This window comes from Pygocentrus nattereri, chromosome 28, assembly GCF_015220715.1.
Source record: "Pygocentrus nattereri isolate fPygNat1 chromosome 28, fPygNat1.pri, whole genome shotgun sequence".
NCBI classification, from domain to species: domain Eukaryota; kingdom Metazoa; phylum Chordata; class Actinopteri; order Characiformes; family Serrasalmidae; genus Pygocentrus; species Pygocentrus nattereri.
Window position 1 is genome coordinate 6004135 of NC_051238.1, and position 26247 is coordinate 6030381.

General features: G+C 42.2%; 2 protein-coding genes across 2 annotated transcripts in view; both read left to right on the forward strand.

The window, feature by feature from the left end:
• The first annotated feature begins 558 nt into the window (after positions 1 to 558).
• znf692 (zinc finger protein 692) lies at positions 559 to 22397 on the forward strand. The gene is made up of 12 exons (XM_017722327.2): positions 559 to 878; positions 3116 to 3312; positions 7412 to 7443; positions 9278 to 10387; positions 10494 to 10566; positions 10672 to 10725; positions 12937 to 13044; positions 13132 to 13182; positions 13440 to 13518; positions 14410 to 14524; positions 17657 to 17756; positions 19036 to 22397. Exons 2-12 carry the CDS (start codon positions 3146 to 3148, stop codon positions 19280 to 19282), a joined length of 2136 nt encoding a protein of 711 aa, XP_017577816.2. The 5' UTR covers positions 559 to 878; positions 3116 to 3145; the 3' UTR covers positions 19283 to 22397.
• Positions 22398 to 22906: 509 nt separating this feature from the next.
• Positions 22907 to 26247, forward strand: part of fcho1 (FCH and mu domain containing endocytic adaptor 1) — a 121350-nt gene continuing 118009 nt past the window's right edge. Inside the window, exon 1 of the mRNA XM_017722328.2 lies at positions 22907 to 23016. The gene's annotated coding sequence lies outside the window, so the exon portion shown is untranslated. The remainder of the gene's footprint in view (positions 23017 to 26247) is intronic.

The following is a 26247-nucleotide window of genomic DNA, read 5'->3' on the forward strand; positions in this document are numbered from 1 at the left end:
TGATCTCACAAATGTGCTTCTGGAAGAACGTTGAGAAATTCCCATAAACACACTCCTAACCCTTGTGGAAAGCCTTCCCAGAATAGTTGAAGCTGTTATAGCTGCAAAGGGTGAGCCGACATCATATTAAACCCTATGGATTAAGAATGGGATGTCACTCAAGTTCACATGTGTGTGAAGGTAGATGAGCGAATACTTTTGGGAATACATATATATATATTGTTATCCAGGCTCTAATTCAGGTTTGCTACAGGAGACTATAAAGTTAAGTTGAGGTTGAAGTTGATACTGAAACTTAATAAATTCTGAAATGAATTCCATTGTTTTCACATTTGTATTGCATAAAAAATTAAAAAAAATAAAACAGGCTACAACATCATAACACCACCACGACCAACAACAACAACAACAACAATAATGACAACAACAGTAATAACAAACCCGTGTATTTTCCATTAATAAAAAAAACATTATAGCGTCAACACGCTGCAGAACTACATTTCCCATGAAGCCTTGCTACTATCATGAGGATTGCTGGGTATGCCCTGCACACTTCCTGCTCTACTGCGTTTTGCAGCGGTCAGTTTGAAGAGCTTCAAACGACGATATTAATTAAATGCTATTTTTGTCTCTCTTGTTGCCTCGTGTTAAACCAGCGCGGTCGATTTCGAAGCTTTTCCTTCATTTTTGTTTGTAGTCGAGTGAAAGTGATCGAGCTAGAGCAGCGGCGACCGCTTAAAAGGGCAACGGCAGGACGGCGGCGGTGGGGCCCGCAGTCCGCGGACGGGGTGAACTAGTGACCTGGTGGCCCGGTACAGACTAAAGTTGGTTAATCTGACACGACGTTTCACACTCATTTCCGCTGATATTTGATCTGCGTGAGTATCTGCCGATTCAGATGCTCCATGACGCATTAGTCGTTTTGGGAAATTGCTGTGAACCCACATCGACCGAACATGATGAACGTCTGAGCTCCATTCATTTGAATGGGATTTTAGGGATTCACAGGCTGCTCATGTGTCTGCTTTAGACCACTGCTCACACAGACTATATTACAATAGAATGTGTAATATAGTATTTACTTGCTTATTCTGTGTCTACAAACCTCAAAGCTGACTGCTCCTCATCAGGCTTGGTGATATGGACAAGAACTGGTATCATAAGTTATTAGAAAAGTTAGTGAAGCGATTAAATGGGAGTTCCAGTGATTTCTCTGAATGTCTGCATAGTGGACCAATAAACCCATAATGTCTGATGAAAAGTGCTCCATTCTGTACTTTCCAAGTCATAACTGTACACAGTGTTGGTGACAGAAAGCAGACCTTAAAAGTATTTAATTCCTACTAGGACTTGGCGATATGACAATATCATGATCAGTTGTGTCACAATGTGTCACAGTATGCTTTTCTGAGCATATCATGGACTTCCTCAGTGCTTAAAAATACTTCCCAACTGCATGTTTGTACTCTAAAGAGTGCGTACTCAGTCCTGTTTAATTGGATTTAGCGCTGTGAAATGTTGAATACAAATCACTGTACTGTACTGTAGCATAGTTACAGAAGAATGAGTCTCTTTATTAAAGCAGCGGGGAGATAATGATCTCATAGAGGGAGATGAGGGACAGATCATCGGAAAGGTAAACGTAACACAGTAATGGTAAAAACACCAGCGAGCTAATTAGCTGAAAAAGACATGATGTACCACGAGCAAAACGTTCACGCATCTCACTTTGAAACAACAACATCTGTACATCAACATCTGTTTATCTACAGTAGATAATGGCTGCAGAGAGGCACACGGCAAGTCTGGTGGCTCCAAGTCTGGTGGTGGCACCTCACGACACCGCGTATCTCATACCGGACTCCAGCTGGGCTCTGCTGCCCTGCTTCGCCACGCTGTTTCCTCCGCTGTCTTCCCCTGTCAGTCGCCTTGCTCTCGGCTGCCCAGGAGGGCGAAGGTGTAGCGCTTGAGATCCCCTTGCACCAGGCGATGTCTACTTCTCTGTCTGCCTTCAAGTTTGTTGATACGCTGCTCAACTTCTTCCAGCGCAGTAGCTGCATCCCACTTCTGACACCACTGTAGCATCGGCACCGAATGCCTTTTTCACGTCAGGAGAATGCTTCTTATTGAAACAGCAGTGAAAAAACTCACAAAGGGTGATGAGGGAGGGGCGGGTTGTTAAAAAAAATCTTCCACGATCATGTAAACGCTTCCAGTAAGCTAATGAGATAAAAAGGACTTGATTTATCACAGCGAAGGCGTACACATCTACACTTCAAAACAACAACAACAAAATATAGCGTTTTATATTTAAACTAGGTAGTGGCTGTAGAGAGGCACATGGCATTCTGGGAGTCCTCTAAGATGTCCTCTTTCAAAAGTGCCACTGCTTTGTCCGTTCCAATTTATCTGAATAAATAAATATTGCGACAGTGTGTATTCTGAAGACTTCTTGCAGTATTATATGAATTTGTTTTCCATATCCTCCACCTCTAATGCCCAAATAAAGTTAATATATGAAATGGTTAGGAATAAACTGATGCCTGAGACATTGTTTAAGGGTAGCTTTAGAATAAGCTTGTGGCCTAAAATGTATTTGACAGATGCATGTCGGAGGTTAATAGTACAAATAGTAACCACTTTACCATCATCGTCACATATAAAAAACGTGTAGGTTTCCTGCTGGTTTTGGACAGTAAATGAAATGGCTATATTTGTGTTGTAGACATGGTGACCCCTGGTTCCTATCAACACCAATGTAAAGTAATCTGAGTCTATAATATGAACCATTTCACCATTTCAAACCACTCTCAATCGGTTTGTTTACATTTTAACCATTGAATTGTGTTCAAATTTGGCAAACTCTGTGGAGTTCTCCTACCAGCACAAGTATTTAATTCTTAGAGCACTGTTACACAACATGATGTTACTGTAACATGATGTTACTACATGATGTTAATGTTGTCTTGTAGTTAAGCGGCTGTAATCTGAAATGTCTTGCATGGACAAATTTAGAACTACCATATATTTAGTTTCCCACAGCTTCATAGCCTCACAGCATTCATAGCATCTGTCTTTTCAATCTGTATCTCATTCATTTCTGTTTCTCCTGCAGTGCTTTTGGACCAAACTTGGAGCCCCTGCTATGGCGTCTGCTACAGATGCTCTGCGCAGGCAGAGGCGGAGGGAGCTGGACGCCAGGAGGAGCAAATCTAGGATACGGCTCGGCTCGTGTCTGGAGAGCTGGGGGCAGCTGAAGGAAACGCTGGGCTTCTATCTCCACTCGGAGCTCGCACAGTATCTGCTGGACAGGTATGGTGCTGTTATACGCCTCAGTACTGGCTCTGACTGAGGGCTTTAGATACACTACCATTTAAAATCGATAGCTTTGGACTTTTAACTGACTTGGACTGTTTCTGTAGTGACAATTTTAGCTTATTTTGTGCAGAACTCAAAGAAACTCAGCAATACATGACTAGCAAACACAGCTTTGAACAGTTTGCACACATAATATCATGGTATTTTGCATCGAAACACAAAATAGTTTAATCCATTACAAAATATGTGTTTTGGTAGTGACATTTCTTAATAATCCACACAGTCTTTGGGACACAATTACTTCAAAACAATGTGATGTATGTGGCTATGAGGGGGATGCAGTCTCATATCCTGTTCTAAAAGTCAGGGACGTGGCTGAAATAAGGCTCCACCCATGGACCAAAACAGATTTTTTGTTTAAAAAAGAAAATCATGCAAAATATAAATCTTTCAAATAAAAACATAGAAGAAGTACCAGAAAAAAGGTCATTTGAATTTTCACAACTGTAAATGAAGGGGTTAGGTTTTGTTACTCTTTGTTATAGAAAGTGCCCTATAAATAAATGATCTCCTATATAATTAGCTCATTGCTCTGTTTCAGATAATGCCTTGGATTTAAATAGAGCACAGTATAATCCTTGTAAGTATCTAAGCTCTGAATGCTTAGTTTTTAATGTGTTAGAATGGTGCATAATAGGGGTGAACTGTTCGCTAAGTAGTGGCTAGAACGCATGAATCATTGCATGAATTCAGACACTTTCTCATCATCAACCTGTGTCACTGCTCCCTAGTCACGTAAATAAACCATGAGTGGTTACTAAGCTAAAGCTGGCTTCAAATGAATAGGCCATGGGTGTGAGGGGGAAAAAGAGCTAAACCTGACCACAGTAAACATTTAATTCTTGCTCTAAGACTGCAGTAACCCACAGGAGTCGTTTTGCTGTATGATGAGTCTTTTCACTGTGCGATTCAGACCATAAGAGAAAAATGGCTGAATACTTAATACTGAATACTGAATAATACTTAATATAAGTGTAAATAGGGATCCGTTTTGGTCACAACCCATGTCTTCAGTCATATAACCCATGTTTTTAGACTGGTTGAGATGAATGCATAAAGTTTTTCTGATACGCTTATCCAGTTCAGCATCACAGGGCATATTAACACTAAAGTTATATAACGTCAACAATGAAGGCTTCATTTTCAAAAATGATGATTGAATCTTGAGGCAAAAAGCTTAATAAAAGCTACTATAAATAGATTAATACAGTATGTTATTTATCATTTAATAACATTGTGTTGTTCCCAAGATACACATTGAATAAAATATGTAAAAAGACCTGTAGGTGTCTAGTTTGTAATATTTAAACCTACGTCATAGAAGGTGTTGTTCTAGATAAAATATCAGATTAAGTAACAAATCTTATTAAAATGACCTCTGAAATGGTAACTGTACAGAAGCTGTACTGTCTCTCTCTCTCTCTCTCTCTCTCTCTCTCTCACTCTCTCTTCTATCGAGCTACACTCACCCATCCGAAATCATTAAATTCAGGTGTTCCAATAACTTCCATGGCCACAGGTGTATAAAGCCGAGCTCCTAGGCCTGCAGACTGCTTCTACAGACATTAGTGAAAGAATGTGTCGCTCTCAGGAGCTCAGTGAATTCCAGCGTGGTACCGTGATCGGACGCCACCTGTGCAACAAGTCCAGTCGTGAAATTTCCTCACTACTAAATATTCCACAGTCAACTGTCAGTGGGATTATAACAGTGGAAGCGATTGGGAACGACAGCAACTCAGCCACAAAGTGGTCGGCCACGTAAAATGACAGAGCGGTCAGCGGATGCTGAAGGGCATAGAGCGCTGAGGTCAACGACTTTCTGCAGAGCCAATCACTACAGACCTCCAAACTTCTTGTAGCCTTCAGATCAGCTCAAGAACAGGGTAGACAGCTTCATGGAATGGGTTTCCATGGCTGAGCAGCTGCATCCAAGACTTACATCACCAAGCGCAATGAAAAGCATTGAATGCAGTGGTGTAAAGCGCAGCCACTGGACTCTAGAGCAGTGGAGACGAGTTCTCTGGAGTGACCAATCACGCTTCTCCATCTGATAGCTGAGCCTGGATTTGGCGGCTACCAGGAGAACGTTACTTGTCTGACTGCAATGTGCCAAGGATGAAGTTTGGTGGAGGGGGGATCATGGTGTGGGGTTGTTTTTCAGGAGTTGGGCTTGGCCCCTTAGTTCCAGTGAAAGGAACTCTTAAAGCTTCAGCACCAAGAGATTTTGGACAATTTCATGCTCCCAACTTTGTGGGAACAGTTTGGGGACGGCCCCTTCCTGTTCCAACATGACTGAGCACCAGTGCACAAAACAATGTCCATAAAGATGTGGATGAGCCAGTTTGGTGTGGAAGAACTTGACTGGCCTGCACAGAGTCCTGACCTCAACCCAACAGAACACCTTTGGGATGAATTAGAGCGGAGACTGTGAGCCAGGCCTTCTCGTCCAGCATCAGTGTCTGATCTCATAAATGTGCGTCTGGAAGAACGTTCAAAAATTCCCATAAACACTCAAGTTCATATGTGTGTGAAGGCAGACGAGCGAATACTTTTGGAAATATAGTGTATCTATCTATCTAAAATGAAACATATGGCAAAAATGCAATCATAGTACTTCAGGAAGTTTTCACAATACACTATGTCATATTCATTTTTACTCACATCTGATAGGCTGGAACAGATAAAGCAGTGCTACATTGATCATAAACATTGATCATACTGCTCTGAGCTTAATTGAATTAACCAGGCCCAATTATTCTCTCTTTGTAATCAAACATGCAGCTGTTTAGTGATTTGTAAGTACTGATATGATCAGAGTTCATGATGCAGTATGATCAGAAAAGCATATAGTTACATATGATGATCCTTTATCACAATAACCATAACTTCCATATCGCCCAGCCCTACTGAGGATGCTGTAAACCATTGAGAGTTAAGCTATAATTACATTAATATCCTTATTTAGTCATATTTCAAAAGTTAAGATCAAATCTCAAAGTAAATAACTTGACAAAAAGACTTTAAAATAGATTTTTACTTTACATTATTTATTGTTTTGTTCTCTTATTATTTCCAGAATTATTAAAATACTGAATAACTCACCTAAAAAAAATTATTACATTTTTATATTAATGGTAATGTTTAGATGGTAATTCCATCATTTTTCAAAAAGTCGGCATGATTCCGCTGTTGAGATGTGAAGTCATTCAGAGTGGTTTTATGTGGAAAAGCTTATTGCAGAGAAACTTGCCAACTTGGATGTCTTTACAGTGGTGGTGATATGAACCACAGGTTGTGATGACCTTATAAGTATAGCCATTTTATTTACCATCCAAAACCACCAGTGAACCTACACATGTCTTCTTTCTTCTATGCAATGTTCAAGTTGGCAAAATAGTGGAAAGTTTGAAAGTCTGAAGTTTTCTTTGAAGACCATTTTGCTGCACAACGCCCTGCATGTACCTCCTCGCCATGAATTTAAATGATTTAAAAATATTTAAGCCAAAACTTTCTCAAAACTATCATAAACCAATATCGTAGTATATGCATCAGCCAGCATATTCCTAACCATTTCATCTAATAACTTATGGTGAGGGAGCTTTTAGAGGTGGACGTCTGGTTCCTATCACCAGGTGGTTGGTTAGTGTAGTGGTTAACACCTCTGCCTTCTACACTTTAGACTGGGGTTCAATCCCCCACCAGGGCAAGCACCCTACACTATACCAATAAGAGTCCTTGGGCAAGACTCCTAACACTGCCTTGGCCTCCCTGTGTAAAATGATCAAATTGTAAGTCGCTCTGGATAAGAGCGTCAGCCAAATGCTGTAAATGTAAATCACCACCACTGTGAACAATTTTGACTCTAAGTTTCTTGGTGATTTCTAAGTAATCTTGCAGTGACCTTTATTATGTGCTGTTTTTGTCACCCTCTCTGTGTAGTCCCCCCGCCCCCGTAACCAAAACATGAAAAGTATTAGTCATTGTGAGAGTAACAGGTTTCACTGATGCGTCTACTCTACTTCTCTTCCAACAGCTACTTCTCCAAAGTGTGCAGCAGGTGTTCAGGTACTGTAAATGTGGTTTTGTCCTGTCCTGAATTAATACTACATAGTGAACACGAGTGGTGGACAAAGTACATAAACCATGTACTTGAGTTAAAGTAGAGACACCCAAGGTAAAATATTACTCCGGTAAAAGTAGAAGCTCCTCCCTTTCAATGTACTTCAAATGTACTTAAGTATCAAAGTAAAAGTACTAAAAGAGTAATTCTGGCTCTGATCTGGTCCTGTTATCATTTTTATAACCAGACTGGCTTCATGAACTCATTTCAGGTGAAAGTCCTCCAGCGTCTCTCTTGGTAAACCAGTCTTTTAATAGAACGTCATTAATTAGTGACGCTGACGTCTATTAAAATGATCAGAAGCACAAAACACTAAACAGGTTCCATCAGGGAGAACCGAGTGGCTCTGAAATCACTTTTTACACACAAGCAAAGTTTCAGTTTCAGATTTATTTACAACTTAGTTCCAAGTTTAAGTTGAATAAAAACTGGCTTTAAACTCAGGATCACAGATGAGCTCCTTTACTATGTTGATCTGTAGGCGTCTGTTCATAAACATAAACCAGCCCAAACTCATTTACTATAAAATGAAATGGTGTTTGTAGAAATTCAGAAAAAAGCCGCGTCAGTCTCGACTGCATATGTGGACATATTTCTATATTGTGCTCTATTTACACAAAGTTAGGTTAGTTCATCATTTATAGACGCATGTGCTCCCAAAGTTTTACGCTGCTGCGCTGACGTTGAACCGCGTGCTGCACTGGGTCGGTATGACCAACAGGTCAAAACCAGCTCTAAACAAAGTGACCGCTGGGCCCTGATTGGTGCTCTGGCTTTGCGCTTCTTTCACTTTAACATGTTATGTTTTTATACACACAGAAACCAAAAGGAACGACAGATTTCTCAAAATGTAGGAGGAAAAAGTCGGATATTAGACTCTGAAATGTAGTGGAGTGAAAGGAAAAAGTCGCCCAGAATGGAGAAACTTCAGTACAGATACACCAAAAATACTAAAGTACAGAAACTCATTACATTTACTCAGTTACTCAGTTACTCAGTTACTCAGTTACTGTCCACCACTGGTGAAGACTAATGATTCCCACCTGCAGGGTACACACTGTGAAGTTTAAAACTTGTATAAAGTGATGTACATCATTAATAAGTCCTAATAAGGTGATTTAGATATGCTAGAGAAGGGAAAACACTAAACCTGCACAGTGCTATGGAGCCTCACCCATGCCTGGTTAAAATGCTAGTTACACCAAGCTTTGCAGTTGAAATTTACTAAAAGAATTTAGCATTTAATTTGCTTTGATACTGTAGTTTTGGAACGTTTTTGTATCTGTATTCAGATGCACATCTGATGTTTTCAGATTTCAAGGTTGATCAATTAACTGCAAGAACAGGCTGTGGTGCAATTTGGCAAGTGCCTTATTCAGGGCCGGATTCATCGTCATGTTTTTCATTTCAAATTGGTAACAATAAGCATTTTGGGCCTTTACCGTCAACATGCAACGCCTTTCATACCTTTAGATTAGACGGCAAGCTAAGTTTGTTTATGCTGTTGTGAGTGAATGCTAGACTTCTCCATTCCTGTCTAGCAAGCAATAATTCCTGAATGTCTCATGCATTTAGCCACAATAATCCAAAAATAACTACATTGTTTTTCCACTTCTTCCGTAGCTTTTGTTTTACTTCTAACGCCACTTATTTTTCAGAAATAATAAAGATCCTGTTGGATGCCATTATTTTCATAAAGTATTAGGCAAGTCTGGAGGCTTTTGTTGATTTTACTTGACTGAGTGAACTTGTTTATTAACACGTCTCTGTCTTCTTTAGGTGAGGGGAAGGGAGTTAACCCAGAGACATTTTTCACCACAGCAGCTTCTATCCAACAGCTGGTGCTACTGGTCCACAGCCACAGTCAGCAGTGCCCATTGCCACCAAGCCTGCAGCCTGGAGGAGACCCCACAGCCATACAGACAGACCCTAAAGGCTCCAAACAGGTGGGCTCTAAAACTTCCACAGAGGAAAGACGTAAGGATTCCACACAGGCAGATCCTAAAGCCATCATACAGGCAGATCCTAATATCTTCATACAGCCTGACCCTAAAGCCTCTGTACATGCAGACAATAGAGCCTCCATGCAGGCTGACCCTAAAGCCTCCAATGAGGCAGAGCGTAATGACTCTATACAGGCAGGCAACGACAACTCCATACAGGCAGACCCTCATATCTCTGTACAAGCTGACCCCAATGCCTCCATACAGGCTGACCCAAAAGCCTCCATACAGGCTGACCCAAAAGCCTCCATACAGGCTGACTCAACAGCCTCTATACAGTCTGACCCTAAAGCCTCCATAAAGGCTGACCCAAAAGCTTCCATACAGGCTGACCCAAAAGCTTCCATACAGGCTGACCCAAAAGCTTCCATACAGGCTGACTCAGCAGCCTCTATACAGTCTGACCCTACAGCCTCCATAAAGCCTGACCCTAAAGCCTCCATACAGGCTGACCCTAAAGCTTCCATACAGACTGACTTTAAAGCCTCCATACAGGCTGACCCTAAAAAATCCACACAGGCTGCCCCTAATGCATCTGCACAGGTGCAGATGTGTTTGAAGTATGTCTGCAGAGGGGGACATGTGTTCACGTGGTATCCAATGCAGGCAGAGTTGGAAGTGGAGGATGCAGAGGGAGGTGAAGGGAGACGAGTGGGAGAACAAGAAGATGCTGCTTATTCAGGACAGAAGGGCATCATAAAGCGAGGTAAGAGAGGAGTGAAAGACGATAAAATTGGACATAGGAATCACATGACAGCATCTGGTGTGAGGACGAGGAGCAGCAGTGGGCCGAAATATGTCTCTACTGAAAGCACTGTAGCATCCAAAGAGAAGGAGGGGCCGGAGTGCATCGTCCCAGACTGCTCTGGAGACGATGAAGAACCAGGTCAGTGACAAGAGATCTGTTAGCTTTCTTGAGTTTTCTTAGCACTAATTACCAGTTCCATTACTATTTCATTACCAGGCTTAACATTGATCTTAATATGGTGCAGAACAGCCTGATCAAAGTGTGGCTTCACCGACAGGAAGTGATGCAGCGCCCGCTGTTCTGTCCCCAAAGTGCTGGTACTTATCTGAGTGCCTTTGGTTTTACTGTGTTATGTTCAGTAATACAACTAAAGTTTCATAGTAACAACATTTATCCAGTCTTCCTGTCTTTTTCTCCTACAGCGCACCTCTTAGCCTCAATAAGATGGACACTGATGACTGTGAAAACCCAGAAAGGTTAGAATTCTGTCTGATCTCTTCTGCAATTTCATTTCTGCATGATTTTGTTTTTTGAGCGTCGGTCACCATCACTGACGTCTTTGATTTGCTGGATCTGATATGGTTCAGTTATGCGTTTTTTATATGTTCAAACATATAAACTTGATTGTTTTTTGCAAATATTCACTCATTTTGAATTTGATGCCTGCAACATGTTCCAAAGAATTTGGGACAGGGGCAACAAAAGACTGGGAAAGTTGAGGAATGCTCAAAAAACACCAGTTTGGAACATTCCACAGGTGAGCAGGTCAATTGGAAACAGGTGAGTGTCATGATTGGGTATAAAGGGAGCATCCCTGAAAGTCTCAGTCGTTCACAAGCAAGGACAGGCGAGGTTCACCACTTTGTGAACAACTGCGTGAGCAAATAGTCCAACAGTTTAAGAACAACGTTTCTCAACGTGCAACTGCAAGGAATTTAGGGATTTCATCATCTACAGTCCATAATATCATCAAAAGATTCAGAGAATCTGGAGAAATCTCTGCAAGTAAGCGGCAAGGCAGAAAACCAACATTGAATGCCCGTGAACCTTCGATCCCTCAGGCGGCGCTGCATTAAAACCCACATCATTCTGTAACAGATATTCCCACATGGGCTCAGGACACTTCAGAAAACCACTGTCAGTGAACACAGTTCGTCGCTCCATCTACAAGTGCAAGTTAAAACTCTGCCATGCAAAGCGAAAACCACATATCAACAACACCCAGAAACGCCGCCGGCTTCTCTGGGCCCGAGCTCCTCTGAGATGGACTGACGCAAAGTGGAAAAGTGTCCTGTGGTCTGACGAGTCCACATTTCACACTGTTTCTGGAAATCATGGACGTCGTGTCCTCCGGGCCAAAGAGGAAAAGGACTGTCCGGATTGTTATCAGCGCAAAGTTCAAGAGCCAGCATCTCTGATGGTGTGGGGGTGTGTTAGTGCCCATGGCAGGGGTAACCTGCACATCTGTGAAGACCCCATTAATGCTGAAAGGTACATACAGGTTTTGGAGCAACATCTGCTGCCATCCAAGCAGCGTCTTTTTCAGGGACGTCCTGCTTATTTCAGCAAGACAACGCCAAGCCACATTCTGCACGTGTTACAACAGCGTGGCTTCGTTGTAAAAGAGTGCAGGTACTAGACTGGCCTGCCTGCAGTCCAGACCGGTCTCACATTGAAAATGTGTGGCACATTATGAAGCACAAAATATGACAACGGAGACCCCGGACTGCTGAGCAGCTGAAGTTGTACATCAAGCAAGAATGGGAAAGAATTCCACCTACAAAGCTTCAACAATTAGTGTCCTCAGTTCCCAAACGCTTATTGAGTGTTAAAAGGAAAGGTGATGTAACACAGTGGTAAACACGCCCCTGTCCCAACTTCTTTGGAATGTGTTGCAGGCATCAAATTCAAAATGAGTGAATATTTGCAAAAAAATAAAAAAGTTTATTAAATATCTTATTATCTTATAAATAATTAAATATCTTGTCTTTGTAGTGTATTCAATTGAATATAGGTTGAAAAGAATTAGCAAATCATCGTATCCTGTTTTTATTTACATTTTACACAATGTCCCAACTTCATTGGAATTGGGGTTGTAGGTCAGAGTAAGATCTAGAAATCCGATTGAGAAATCTGATAAAGAGGCCGGAGTTTAGCTCAGTAATCAGGTTTCTCCGTGTGAACTCTTGCTCTGATTTCTTTCATATTTCTCAGTCTGCGCTCATGCGAAAGCAGGTGGTGGTGCCGGAAATAAGTGAGCAGTGTTGCCGCGAGATTTGGCAAAACACTTTTGGAGCGACACTGAAACCAAATACACGCTTGACCAAATGAAGGATTTAAATATTCTTCATCTTCTGGATGATGTATGTTCATATTTCCATGTAAAGTGGTGCAGTGTTTAAAAAAGCCACAGCATGCAGTTTGAGTTTTATGTTATGTTTACGTCACGTCGTCTTCTGTGAGTTTATTGGCTGGTTCCCGAAAAATCTGATGACTCATGTAGACCCAGATTTTCCCATTATCTGATCACCCATGCGTATTGTAAACAAGCTGGAATTACAGACAATGATCTGATTTTCTGCTGTTATCAGATTATTAAGTGCATATAAATGTACCCAGTGCCATGGGTTGACCTCGAAAAGTGTGCCTGAAAGGAGCCGAGTTTGCCACTGTTTTTTGGTTTTCAGTGAAAGTGCGGTACCAACTACATCCAAGAGGGGGAGACAAAGGAGAGCAGATCCATCTGAAAACATCAAAGCGGTCAACTTGAGGTCAGAGAGGAGAAAAGGGAACAGGTGGGTTTGACGCTTGTTAAAGATAGAGCATTTTAATCCAATGCTTATGTCTTTTAATTTAAATGTTGATTTATCTTTGTCTTTCAGACAACAGTCAGTAAAAGATGAGGTGTCACAGATTTGCAGCAAGAGAAAAAGGTTTGTTCTCTGCTCTTACATTTATCGCTGATTTTGCTGCATTGTGTAGTAAAATTGGCCCGTTTTTAGGATGTGGATTAAGCCTAGTCTTGGATTAAACTGTAATATCAGTGATAATTTGCCAGTGAAAAATCCTAAATGTAGGATTAATCCTGCTCTGAGAAAATCAGCCATAGATTTCACCGTGGAACATGTAGTCATGACATATGTTGATTATTGATTATTGGTTATTAAATCTTGTTTCTCTGCATTTACAGAAAAGCAGCTCCAAAACTCGTCTTGCCCTGCGAGTTCAGTGGCTGCTGGAAAATCTTTTCCAGTCGTCAGTATCTCAACGTGAGCACAATTTGGACTTCTTCCCTCTTAATAATAACAATATGATCACAAGCATTTGATGGATGTTAGTCATTGGTATGCCTTACTTGGCTTGTTTCTGCTGTGGTGTTTGGAAACATCTGCCTGTCAACAGTGTTTTGTCTGTGTTTTTGCAATCCAGTGTGATAAAAGAAGGTAATATAGTAGTAATAATAAGTATGACTTTATTGTAGAGCACTTTCCATATCGTCGCTGTCCAAAGGAACACAGGTATCTCCAAAACAATAACTTTACAGGAGAGGGCAAAAGCCTTCTTTACTTTCACTGTGAGTTACTGCAGTGCGTTTATTCTGAGCCATGTTGGAGCATTTCTATTGGTCCAATCATGAATTTTCACACCATGTGAAGGACAGCTGATGCCGAAAAGTAAAAATCGCAAAAAATGGAGATGCATGTTTTTCATTGGACAGCGATGATGTATTTAACAGTGCTGCATGCTTTTCAACTGAAGCTGCATGCTTTTCAACTTTTCAATATAAAAAGACTATGATAAATAAAGAACAAATAGAGGGAAACTGAAAAGATGAGTAAAATGGATTGTATTGGAATTTTTACTGAACGTTCAGCTGAGAAGGATGTAGTGTAATTGTCTGCTTAATTAGTAGTGAGCTCCACAGTTTAGGAGCATATTAACAGAAGCAGGACTCTCCACTTTTACTGACAGTATTTGCAGAAGGCCAGAGTCTGCAGATCTAAGATCACGTGTTGGATCATAAATAGACATACGGTATTAACTCCAGGCGTCTGCATGTACTAAAATGCCCTGCTTTACTTACTTCCTGCAGCAGGACACGGTATTAACCACAAGTCCTGCAGCTCACTGTGCGTCTTCTGACTCATCTCTCTCTTCAGCACCACATGAAGTACCAGCACTTTCAGCAGAAAACCTTTACCTGCTCACACCCCTCCTGCGGAAAATCGTTCAACTTTAAGAAGCACCTCAAAGAACATGAGAAGCTGCACAGCGGTGAGTAATCAGACGCGCGGTTCGGTTTTTGCCGTGATGTCTGGGTTCAGTACGGTTTTACCAGCGCATTGAGCAGAGCTGAACAGCAGTGAGGTGCATGATTCCTACATGAAGGGAGAGGTCAGTAGAACCTGCCATCAGCAGACTCAATGTGTTAAGCAGCTTAAGGTCGTTGCAATGGCGGAAAACAATCTCCAATGTTCTCCAACGAACTATGAAGGGGTGAAAACACTCTAGACCAGTGTGAATGGGTAAAATGTTCTCCAGTGTTCTCCAACAAACACCAGCTATCTCCAACAGTAAATGGGGATAACATTCTACAACAGGGCGAATGGGTGGGGATCGTTCTACAAGAGTGCAAATGGGTGGGGATCATTCTAGAACAGTTTGAATGGGTGAGGATCATTCTAGAAGAGTGCGAATGGGTGGGGATCATTCTAGAAGAGTGCGAATGGGTGGGGATCATTCTAGAATAGTGTGAAGGGTGGGGATCATTCTAGAAGAGTATGAATGGGTGGGGATCATTCTAGAAGAGTGTGAATGGGTGGGGATCATTCTAGAACAGTGCGAATGGGTGGGGATCATTCTAGAACAGTGCGAATGGGTGGGGATCATTCTAGAAGAGTATGAATGGGTGGGGATCATTCTAGAACAGTGCGAATGGGTGGGGATCATTCTAGAATAGAATGATGGTGGAAAACACTGTAGAATAGTGTGAATGGGGATAGCAATCTAGAAGAGTTGAATGGGTGGGGATCATTCTAGAACAGGGCGATTGGGTGGGGATCATTCTAGAGCAGTGCGAATGGGTGGGGATCATTCTAGAACAGTGTGAATGGTGGAAAACACTCTAGAAGAGTGTGAATGGGGATAGCATTCTAGAAGAGTGTGAATGTGGGGATCATTTTATAACAGCGCCAATGGGTAAAAACACTCTAGAACAATTTGAATGGGGAAAACCTCCAGTATTCTCCAACAAACACGTTCTAGAACAGTGTGAATGGGTGGGGATCATTCTAGAAGAGTGTGAATGGGTGGGGATCATTCTAGAACAGTGCGAATGGGTGGGGATCATTCTAGAACAGTGCGAATGGGTGGGGATCATTCTAGAAGAGTATGAATGGGTGGGGATCATTCTAGAACAGTGCGAATGGGTGGGGATCATTCTAGAATAGAATGATGGTGGAAAACACTGTAGAATAGTGTGAATGGGGATAGCAATCTAGAAGAGTTGAATGGGTGGGGATCATTCTAGAACAGGGCGATTGGGTGGGGATCATTCTAGAACAGGGCGATTGGGTGGGGATCATTCTAGAGCAGTGCGAATGGGTGGGGATCATTCTAGAGCAGTGCGAATGGGTGGGGATCATTCTAGAACAGTGTGAATGGTGGAAAACACTCTAGAAGAGTGTGAATGGAGATAGCATTCTAGAAGAGTGTGAATGTGGGGATCATTTTAGAACAGCGCCAATGGGTAAAAACACTCTAGAACAATTTGAATGGGGAAAACCTCCAGTATTCTCCAACAAACACGTTCTAGAACAGTGTGAATGGGTGGGGATCATTCTAGAACAGTGTGAATGGGTGGGGATCATTCTAGAACAGTGCCAATGGGTAAAACACTCTAGAACAATTTGAATGGGGAAAACCTCCAGTATTCTCCAATGAACACAAGCTGTCTCCGACAGTAAATGTGGATAACATTCTAAAACAGTGCAAATGGGTGAAAACACTAGAATAATATGAATGGGGATAACATTCTAGAAGAGTGCGAATAGGTAGGGATTGTTCTAGAACAATGTGAATGGGGAAAACACTAGAAGAGTGTGAATGGGGAAAACCATTCTGCAGCATTCCCCAACAAACATCAACTGTCTCTAACAAATTGTGAATGAGGGATAATGTTCTAGAACAATGTGAATGGGTGAAAACACTTTAGAACAGTGTGAACTGTTTGATAACTGTCTAATACTAACAGCTGACGTTAGAACATTTAGAAATACAACCAACAAACCAAATAAACCAGTGAACTGGGGAGAACATTCTAGAACACTGTGAATGCAGAGCATTCTCTAGAACGGCATTAAAGGGAGAGAACATTCTGTATCAGTGTGGATAGGAGGAAGATATTACGGTGTGACTGGGTAAACATTCTGTAACAGTATGAAATGTAGAGAACATTCGAGATCTTTTTAGAGCACTATAAAGGGCAAATCAATAACAGTGTGAATGGGAGGAACAGACTGGCACAGTATGAGTGCGGTCATGCTGGAACCGTCTAAATAGGTGAAAACGGTCTAGAACAGTGCAAAGGGAAGGAGAACTTTCTAGAATGGTTTGAAAGAATATTGTATATAGAATATTGTAAAACAGTGTGAATGGGCTGATACTTTTTAGAACAGTGTGAAGGGACCATTCTAGAACAGTGCAAAAGGGGCAGTGGGTCATTGGAGAACTGCATTCTCCAACAAACACCAACTGTCTCCAACAAAGTGTAAATAGGGGATAACGTTCTAGAACAGTGTGAATGGGTGGGGATCATTCTAGAAGTGTGAATAGGTGGGGATCATTCTAGAACAGTGTGAATGGGTGGGGATCATTCTAGAACAGTATGAATGGGTGAAATCACTCTAGTCCAATGGGAATGAGGGAGACATTCTAGAACAATGCAAAGGGAAGGAGAACTTTCTAGAACAGTGTGAAAGGGAGGAGAACATTGTAGAAAAGGTGTGAACAGACACTTTTAGAACAGAGTGAAGGGAGCATTCTAGAGCAGCGCAAATGAGGGGTTAATTTTAGAGCTGCATGAGTGGGGAGAACGTTTCAGAGCAGTGCTAGAATGGCTGGAAGAGCTTAAAACAGTGAGTATAGAATAGATCACTCTGGAACCAGGTGAAGAGCAAGGGCACTCTAGCACGGTGTGAGTTGGGGGAGAATGTTCTAAAGTGTCGGAATAATCACACACATCATCTGCACATCATCTCAGCATCTGTGATCTTCATTCTGCGTCCTGAAGTGGAAACGAGAGGACCAGGATGAATAAATCAGCCTCTCTCTTATTCGAGCTGCTGTGCCTGTAGTGACAGATGGTCTGTGCTGGTGAGGTGAGTGATGTGTTATTTATGTGTTTAGATCAGAAGGATTACATCTGTGAGTTCTGCGCTCGCGCATTTCGAACCAGCAGCAACCTGAGCATCCACCGCAGGATCCACACGGGGGAGAAACCGCTGCAGTAAGAGAACCTTCATCTAGTCACACCAGTGAGGAGCCTCTTCTCGGCCCTTCGTTGATACATGCTGCTCATTTGGAACTTATTGTTGTACACAGTGAACCTAAGTTCCACTATAGTTTAAATGTTTTAAATCACGGTTTTTAATGATATAAAACCAGTTTCATTTCAGGTATGTGTATGAACTGATGGTCATAGCTTAAGCAGTAGAACACGAGAGGGAGTGTGAAATAACATCAAGGCTGTGATTTGGTCTCCAGACTAACTGACAGTTTGGGAATTTAGAGTCGTCTCATCTTCAGAGTCTGACCAAATGAGCTGTCGGTCAGATGTGATCTTAACAGTGTCCGTTTTCTGTTTGTGGCAAAGAAAGAAGTGAAAACGTTCAAATGGCTTGAGCGTCTCCTACAGCTGTCAAAGTCGTTGCTTAGCAACGGCGTCTCAGCGGAGTGATACAGTGTTCGTGGAAAAAGAAACGTGATGTTATGGTGAAATAACAGCACGGTTAGAGCGCTTCCCAACCAATCAGCTTGCTAACTGTTATATAATGCTTTATAACTCTGCAGTGTCCAAGTAATAGACTTGTATTAAATCAAGCGTCATTCTGAAGTTGCCATCCTATAAGAAAACTCCGCCGGATTTCTCTGTAATGAAAATTAAAAGCATTGTTTGTTGAAAATTGTTGAGTTGTGCACAAAATGTTCAAAACCTGGTATCATTTTTTTGTACTGAATATCATTGTATCCTCTGAATAATTATCTCAAAAGATGCAAACAACGTCATTCAAGAGTGGTTTGGTGTAAAACGCTCCGTTCTAGAGAATCTTGATATCAGTAATGTTCACATTTGTGGTGAGAGAGGCCAGACGTCCTCTTAAAGCCCCCTCACAGAAAGATCTTAAATAAAACGGTGTTAATTATGCGATCGTTCTAGAACAGGTGTGAATGGGTGGGGATCATTCTAGAACAGTGTGAATGGGTGAAGTCACTCTAGTACAATGGGAATGAGGGGAAACATTCTAGAACAGTGCAAAGTGAAGGAGAACTTTCTCCAACAGTGTTAAAAGGAGAAGAACATTGTAGAAAAGTGTGAATGAGCTGACACTTTTTAGAACCGAGTGAATGGAGCATTCTAGAACAGCGCATGTTAGAACCGCTTGAGTGGGCAGAGCGTTCCAGAATGTGAGTGATCCAGATTACAGCCCTGATCCAGAGTATGTTAACTAAATGCACAGGATATTTGCGGCATTCTCAGCTGTCTTACCTGTGTCCCTCCCTCTCAGGTGCGAAGTGTGTGGCTTCACCTGCCGACAGAAGGCCTCTCTGAACTGGCACATGCGGAAACACGACGCTGAGAGCGGCTACCAGTTCCCATGTGAGATCTGCGGCCGGCGCTTTGAGAAAAGGGACAACGTTACAGCGCATCGGAGCAAGAGTCACCCAGAACACCTCACCGCCAGTGTGGGCACAAACGCCCTAAAACCTGCAGGACAGGAGGGAGATACCCTCAGCCTTTCTGAAAACCTCTGACACACCTCTGACACACCAGTACACACAAGTGAACACACACACACTAGGGGGCAGTGAGCACACTTGCCCGGAGCGTTGGCCAGCCCTATCCACGGCACCCGGGGAGCAGTTGGGGGTCAGGTGTCTTGCACAAGGGCACTTGAGTCATGTGCTGTCGGCTCAGGGGATCGAACCAGCGACCTTCCGGTTTTTTGCACTGGAGCTACTAGGCCAGGCGTGTCAGAGGCCCCCAGGCATGGGGACCTTCTAAGACCAAAATGTTGAGATCATAAAGGTCTTGCTAGCTGATGAGCTGATTCAGGTGTGTTTGATGAAGTCTGCAGTGTTTTTACCCGCGAAGACTGGAGCCTGACACGTGTACTAGGCTAATGTATAGTACTGTGAATATGTCAGTGACAACCTTTCATTCATATCATTTCCCATCAAAACAGGTTTGAAGTACAAGTTATTCATTTTTCAGCATCAAGACAAAAGCAGAAAATTGCACAAAAGCATCAGTATGTACTTTATTTCTGTGTTTAGTGTAGAGGTCACTAATAGGCGGACCGCGGTCTGAGTCCGAGTCCGGACCCAGACGCGGTCCTATGCGGATCTAGACGTATAACCGATAAACGGTTTAAGCCTTTACGGTTTCGCTTTAGCATCCCGGGTGACTCACAGACCAATCCTATGCGGTGTAAATATCACGCGTGGCACTGCTCAGCCAATCAGATCTGTGCGTTACGATGAGCACTGAGACTCGAGTGAGTGACGCACACAAAGCAGAGGGGCGAGGCGAGAAACAGCAGTCAGAGAAGAAAGTCAGAGAGAAGTTATATTACATGATGTTCTCTAATAAGAGAAAACGAACAAATACTGTTGAAATTTGACTGAATTGGACTTTGATTTGACATTCAGTTGTTGACTGTATAAGATGTTGATATTCCTACTAGGCTACTTCAGTAAACAGTATATGGCACTGAATCATGATGCAAGTTAGACATTATGATGTTTCGGGCCTTTGCTTTAGGACGTTTTCTCTAACTGGACCTTATTGAGTTTTAATTGAATAGCCCTGATTTAGTGTGTCCACTCTTCAGTGGCGTCTCTGACACAGAAAGTCTGTAGAAGCAACAGCCGACTCCTCAATGAAACTGCACAGATACCTGATCCAAACGCACTGCATCAATGAAATCACATTCCCAAATAAACGTAACGGTGCAGTAGTCGGTGGAAGTGGAAACAACATTAGATCTGGTTGTACAGCATCGCATTACAAACCCAAAGTGATCTAGTAGTTTACGATCAACGTGGCCAGGCATGAGCTAGAGGGGTATACAGGTCCTTCTCAAAAAATTAGCATATTGTGATAAAGTTCATTATTCTCTGTAATGTACTGATAAACATTAGACTTTCATATATTTTAGATTCATTACACACAACTGAAGTTGTTCAAGCCTTTTATTTTTTTAATGATGATTTTGGCAAAAAAGTAAAGAAAAAACAAAAATCCCCATCTCAAAAAATTAGCATATTTCATCCGACCAATAAAAGAAAAGTGTTTTTAATACAAAAAAAGTCAACCTTCAAATAATTATGTTCAGTTATGCACTCAATACTTGGTCGGGAATCCTTTTGCAGAAATGACTGCTTCAATGCGGCGTGGCATGGAGACAATCAGCCTGTGGCACTGCTGAGGTGTTATGGAGGCCCAGGATGCTTCGAAAGTGGCCTTAAGCTCATCCAGAGTGTTGGGTCTTGCATCTCTCAACTTTCTCTTCACAATATCCCACAGATTCTCTATGGGGTTCAGGTCAGGAGAGTTGGCAGGCCAATTAAGCACAGTAATACCATGGTCAGTAAACCATTTACCAGTGGTTTTGGCACTGTGAGCAGGTGCCAGGTCGTGCTGAAAAATGAAATCTTCATCTCCATAAAGCTTTTCAGCAGATGGAAGCATGAAGTGCTTCAAAATCTCCTGATAGCTAGCTGCATTGACCCTGGCCTTGATAAAACACAGTGGACCAACACCAGCAGCTGACATGGCACCCCAGACCATCACTGACTGTGGGTACTTGACACTGGACTTCAGGCATTTTGGCATTTCCTTCTCCCCAGTCTTCCTCCAGACTCTGGCACCTTGATTTCCGAATGAGATGCAAAATTTGCTTTCATCCGAAAAAAGTACTTTGGACCACTGAGCAACAGTCCAGAGCTGCTTCTCTGTAGCCCAGGTCAGGCGCTTCTGCCGCTGTTTCTGGTTCAGAAGTGGCTTGACCTGGGGAATGCGGCACCTGTTTCTACTCCAGACTCAGTCCGCTGCTTCCGCAGGTCCCCCAAGGTCTGGAATAGGGCCTTCTCCACAATCTTCCTCAGGGACCGGTCACCTCATCTCGTTGTGCAGCGTTTTCTGCCACACTTTTTCCTTCCCACAGACTTCCCACTGAGGTGCCTTGATACAGCACTCTGGGAACAGCCTATTCGTTCAGAAATTTCTTTCTGTGTCTTACCCTCTTGCTTGAGGGTGTCAATGATGGCCTTCTGGACAGCAGTCAGGTCGGCAGTCTTACCCATGATTGCGGTTTTGAGTAATGAACCAGGCTGGGAGTTTTTAAAAGCCTCAGGAATCTTTTGCAGGTGTTTAGAGTTAATTCGTTGATTCAGATGATTAAGTTAATAGCTCGTTTACAGAACCTTTTCATGATATGCTAATTTTGTGAGATAGGAATTTTGGGTTTTCATGAGCTGTATGCCAAAATCATCAGTATTGAAACAATAAAAGACCTGAAATATTTCAGTTGGTGTGCAATGAATCTAAAATATATGAAAGTTTAATTTTTATCATTACATTATGGAAACGAATTAACTTTATCACAATATGCTAATTTTTTGAGAAGGACCTGTAAAGCCTGTGGAGCAGTGGAACAAGCCAACAGGTTCCTAGTACAGTTGGAGGGTTTCTGATGCCTGAATATGAACTGAACCCTTTTAGGGTTTATTAAAAAAGAACTGAGCTGAAAGACTGACATTGAGCTATTAAAACCTGTTGTTATTAGTGAATGTAAATAGATCCTTTCAGTTCTGTCCTTGTGTGTGCTGAAATCTGTTTAAATAAAAAAAATCACAAACATTTTTATTAGGCCTATCAGTTGTTTCTGTGATGACCTTCTTCAGGTCGGCTTTTATTTATGTTTTGTTTTATTTTCGTTATTAATTCTTGTATAATTCCAATATTAACATCCTGTCATCCTATTATACTTTATATTCACAGGTCACATTTTTCTGTTTTGCATAATAATCCAGTCCGATAATTAGGGAAGCCATCGGGAGCAGTAGGAGGGGGATTTATGAATATTTACGAATATATTTGCATACATCATCATAATCGAGTTCTGCAGTTCCCGCCTTTTTCATACCCGTTTGATGACTGATCTGACTTTCACCCAATAGCGACGTTTTCTAACAGGTGGGCGTTGCCCTTAGGCACCCCGCTGAGGTTTGATTGGCTGCCGTGTGGCTCTCGTGCACACGCCTTCGAACGGTTACCATGCTCACGCTGCGTTTCTCCGGTGACGATGGAGCGACGAGACAGCGAGAGCCAATGAGAGGCTGAGGTGGGCGGGACTTAGCGGCCACTGTCAACTGCTCGTTACTATCAGATCACATTGAACTCGGCACGGCTGCAGAGCGACGCAGACTGGGGCTTTACCGGCGAGGAAAATGAGCCATAGCGCTTTTATTGAAAACACGACGAGGTAAAATCGCTTCTTTTTGCTTCTCTTTTGTCCGTTATAAGCACGTATGGTCGGCCTGGTGGTGTTTTTCTTGCGAAGCTTCTCGTTCGAATTTTCCGTTCCACCTTAAATAGCGCACCAGTTACATTGTGGCGCCTGAGGTGCCGGAACGTAACTGCTGCACCGTTTAAGGTGGAACGGAGAAATTCGAAAAGGAAGCCAACTTCAGCCTCGTGTTTTCTTCTTGGAGAAATAGCGGTCTGTGCCTGTGGTCTGTGGTGGTGTAGTAGCCTCCCCGTCAGTGGTTCCTGAGGGGGCATCTTCTCTCTGCCTGTTGTCTTGTGTCAGCATGGCGAGGGAGGGAGCCAGCCTGAACACCGTCCACCAACATAGTTAACTAACAGCCTTAGTTTCGACGTTGTAAAATTCACGGATTCGCAGCTCTTGCGTGTTTTAAACGCCAGGAAGTTGCTAGTGCTGCTGGTTTCAGTGTTGCTGTAGTGTGTATATGACCCAGACGCTGAGGACACCATAATAAAGAAGAAAACGAAGAGCCTCTAATTGTGGGTCCGTTTCCTAAACTGTAGGTAAACCTTCCCTTCTCGCCCCTCTTACCTGTAAACCTTCTAACAAAGACATTTGCTATGGTTTCTACTGTGCTGGATACAATTACAGTGACCACCAAGGCACATGAGCTCCATTTTGATGCCATACATTTTGCATGGCTTGCACAGGGCTGGTTGTTTGCTTTGCAAATGGCTCGAATAGAGCTGCAGTTATATACTGTAACTGGACTATCTGCTTAAAAATGGACCTCCAGAGCCTCTGTAATGTGCAGCTCTCCTCTAGGACCGCTCTGTCAGAGCAGGCGTGTTCTGCACAGCCTTTAATATCTCTCATTTCCCACAAACTGCACTGATCATACTTTATATTAACACTTCTAGCCATAAGGCAATTCTGCATAACCGTATTGATCCATTGCAGTTACAGTTACAAAGGATTTGCATGAGACAGTCATACATGCCACATGCTCGATCCAAGAGACTCTAGGCTACTCAGATAGGTCATCATTTGGCAGGTAAGTGCGAACACTTTGGATATTGTTATGAATTTGGCCATTTACTTCGCACCTACTATTGTCATATTTTTTTAAGGGTACTTTTTTGAAATTGGTCTCAGCTGAAGTACCTTTCCAGAAATAATATGCTTTGTGGTTTTATTCTGATGTTTATTGTTCAGCTAGAGGTGTACCATCACCATACTTCAGGAAGTGTTATGTTATGCAGTGTGTCACCAATATTAGTAAGTTAAAACAGACAAAGTAAGCCCACGTTTTAAAATCACTATAAAAGTGTATTAATTCATGATGTTTATTCAAAGATTTTATGCACTGTGCTGCAGTAAAGCCAACGAAACCCGTCTGATAATGCTCTCTTTTCATAAGACGCCGTTGGGAAGTGGTTTCTGAGTACTAGGCTACTTGTAAATGCTAATGACATTTGGATATTGTTATGAATTTGGCCATTTTATGATCAAAGAAGTACTTTGGACCTGCTATCTTCTTATTTTTGCCTATACAGGCTGTGAAAATAGTTGCCAGCTTGTGAGGGCAGTCGTGGGCTGGAGGTTCGGGAACTGGCCCTGTGACCGGAAGGTTGCCGGTTCGATCCCCAGAGCCGACAGTCCATGACTGAGGTGTCCTTGAGCAAGACACCTAACCCCCAATTGCTCCCTGGGCGCTGCGGATTGGGCTGCCCACCGCTCTGGGCAAGTTTGCTCACGGCCCCCTAGTGTGTATGTGGTTAATTCCCGTTTGTGGGATTAAAAAAGTATCACTTAACTTACCTTTCCAGAAATTGTTGTACTAGAGGGTTCCTGGAGGCCCAGCTGTATGATTAGCATTAGGTAGTCATATTTTTTAGTATGAATTTTTTGGCCTGTTGATCCGTGCTGAGTGCTTAACGTGTGGTATCCAGTGAAGCAGGCCTTGGAATATGTTCTTTAGGGTAAAATAAGTTTGTTTGTTTATTTATTTATTTTCTTCATGTGTTTTATTATTCAGAAGGACTCAATTGTAAAATTGCAACACTTTCATTATTTCTGCATATTACAGTGCGCAGGCCTCCTGTTTAAAGAGTTAATCGGCTCTGTCTGAGTGCTGCCTCGGGGCGTTCGTGTTGCTCTGGAAGGGCCTTGTGACTCTACTGACTGTGCCTCATTTCGTTGCTGTTGCATGTTTTGCCTTCACATCGACCCGTATTTATGCTGCATGTCCAAAAGTTTGTAGACGCCTCCTCATTTCTTCATAAATGAAGGGTGTTAATAGGGAGTTTATCCTCCTTTCCAGTAGTAACAGCCTCTATGGGAGGCAAATCCAGCCAAAATGGAAATGCAGACCTCCTTCTGCCATTTCTTTTTCCAAGCATCTGCGCAAATATCCTGCCAAAACTGAAAATGGAATGAAATGCCTTCATTTGCAATTTCATTTTTCACGTGAGCACGAGCCGTTTGTGACAAAAGTAAAAATAAAATGAAAACGCCGATTTGTCGTTTCATTTCAGTCGTTATTCTGGTTTTTCACGGCCAAATGTAAAATGAAAAACCTAACAGACAAAAGAAAACACAAACTTCACTTTGGCTTTGGCTTTTCTTCATGAAGCGCAGAAAACGTGTCAAAACTAAAATCAAAATGCAAGTTTTGGGGAAAAAATGCAGTTTACTTTTTCTTTTTCATCGCGATCGGCTGCAAATCTGACAAAGTTTAAAATGAAAATGCAGAACAAAACAATCAACAGGAAAGTGACCGTCTGTGATTCCGTTTTCGGTGCTGACGCGCTTTAAACGTCAGAACGAAAAGGCAAATGAAAACGAACATCAGCGCCACCTGCTGGAGATTCACTTTTCATTTTCCAGTTTTCTGTTTCTTTTTCTAACGGACAAAAATGCGAATATGTTAATTAGCACTAGGCGGGGCTACGGGGTTGATTTTAGTTTTGACACGTTTTCTGCGTTTCACAAAGAAAAGCCAAAGTGAAGTTTGTGTTTTCTTTTGTCTGTTAGCTTTTTCATGTTGCGTTTGGCCGTGAAAAACCAGAATAACGACTAAAATGAAACGACAAATCGGCGTTTCCAATTTATTTTTACTTTTGTCACAAACGGCTCGTGCTCATGTGAAAAATGAAATGGCAAATGAAGGCATTTCACTTCATTTTCAGTTTTGCGCAGATGTTTGGAAAAGGAAATGGCAGAAAG

Bases quoted from the DNA above. Each gene is read 5' to 3' on its own strand.
- znf692 (XM_017722327.2), top strand. From the start codon at position 3,146: ATGGCGTCTGCTACAGATGCTCTGCGCAGGCAGAGGCGGAGGGAGCTG. The intron at 3,313-7,411 runs GTATGGTGCTGT...CTCTTCCAACAG, and splicing joins GCACAGTATCTGCTGGACAG to CTACTTCTCCAAAGTGTGCA. The intron at 13,519-14,409 runs GTGAGCACAATT...CTCTCTCTTCAG, and splicing joins CCAGTCGTCAGTATCTCAAC to CACCACATGAAGTACCAGCA.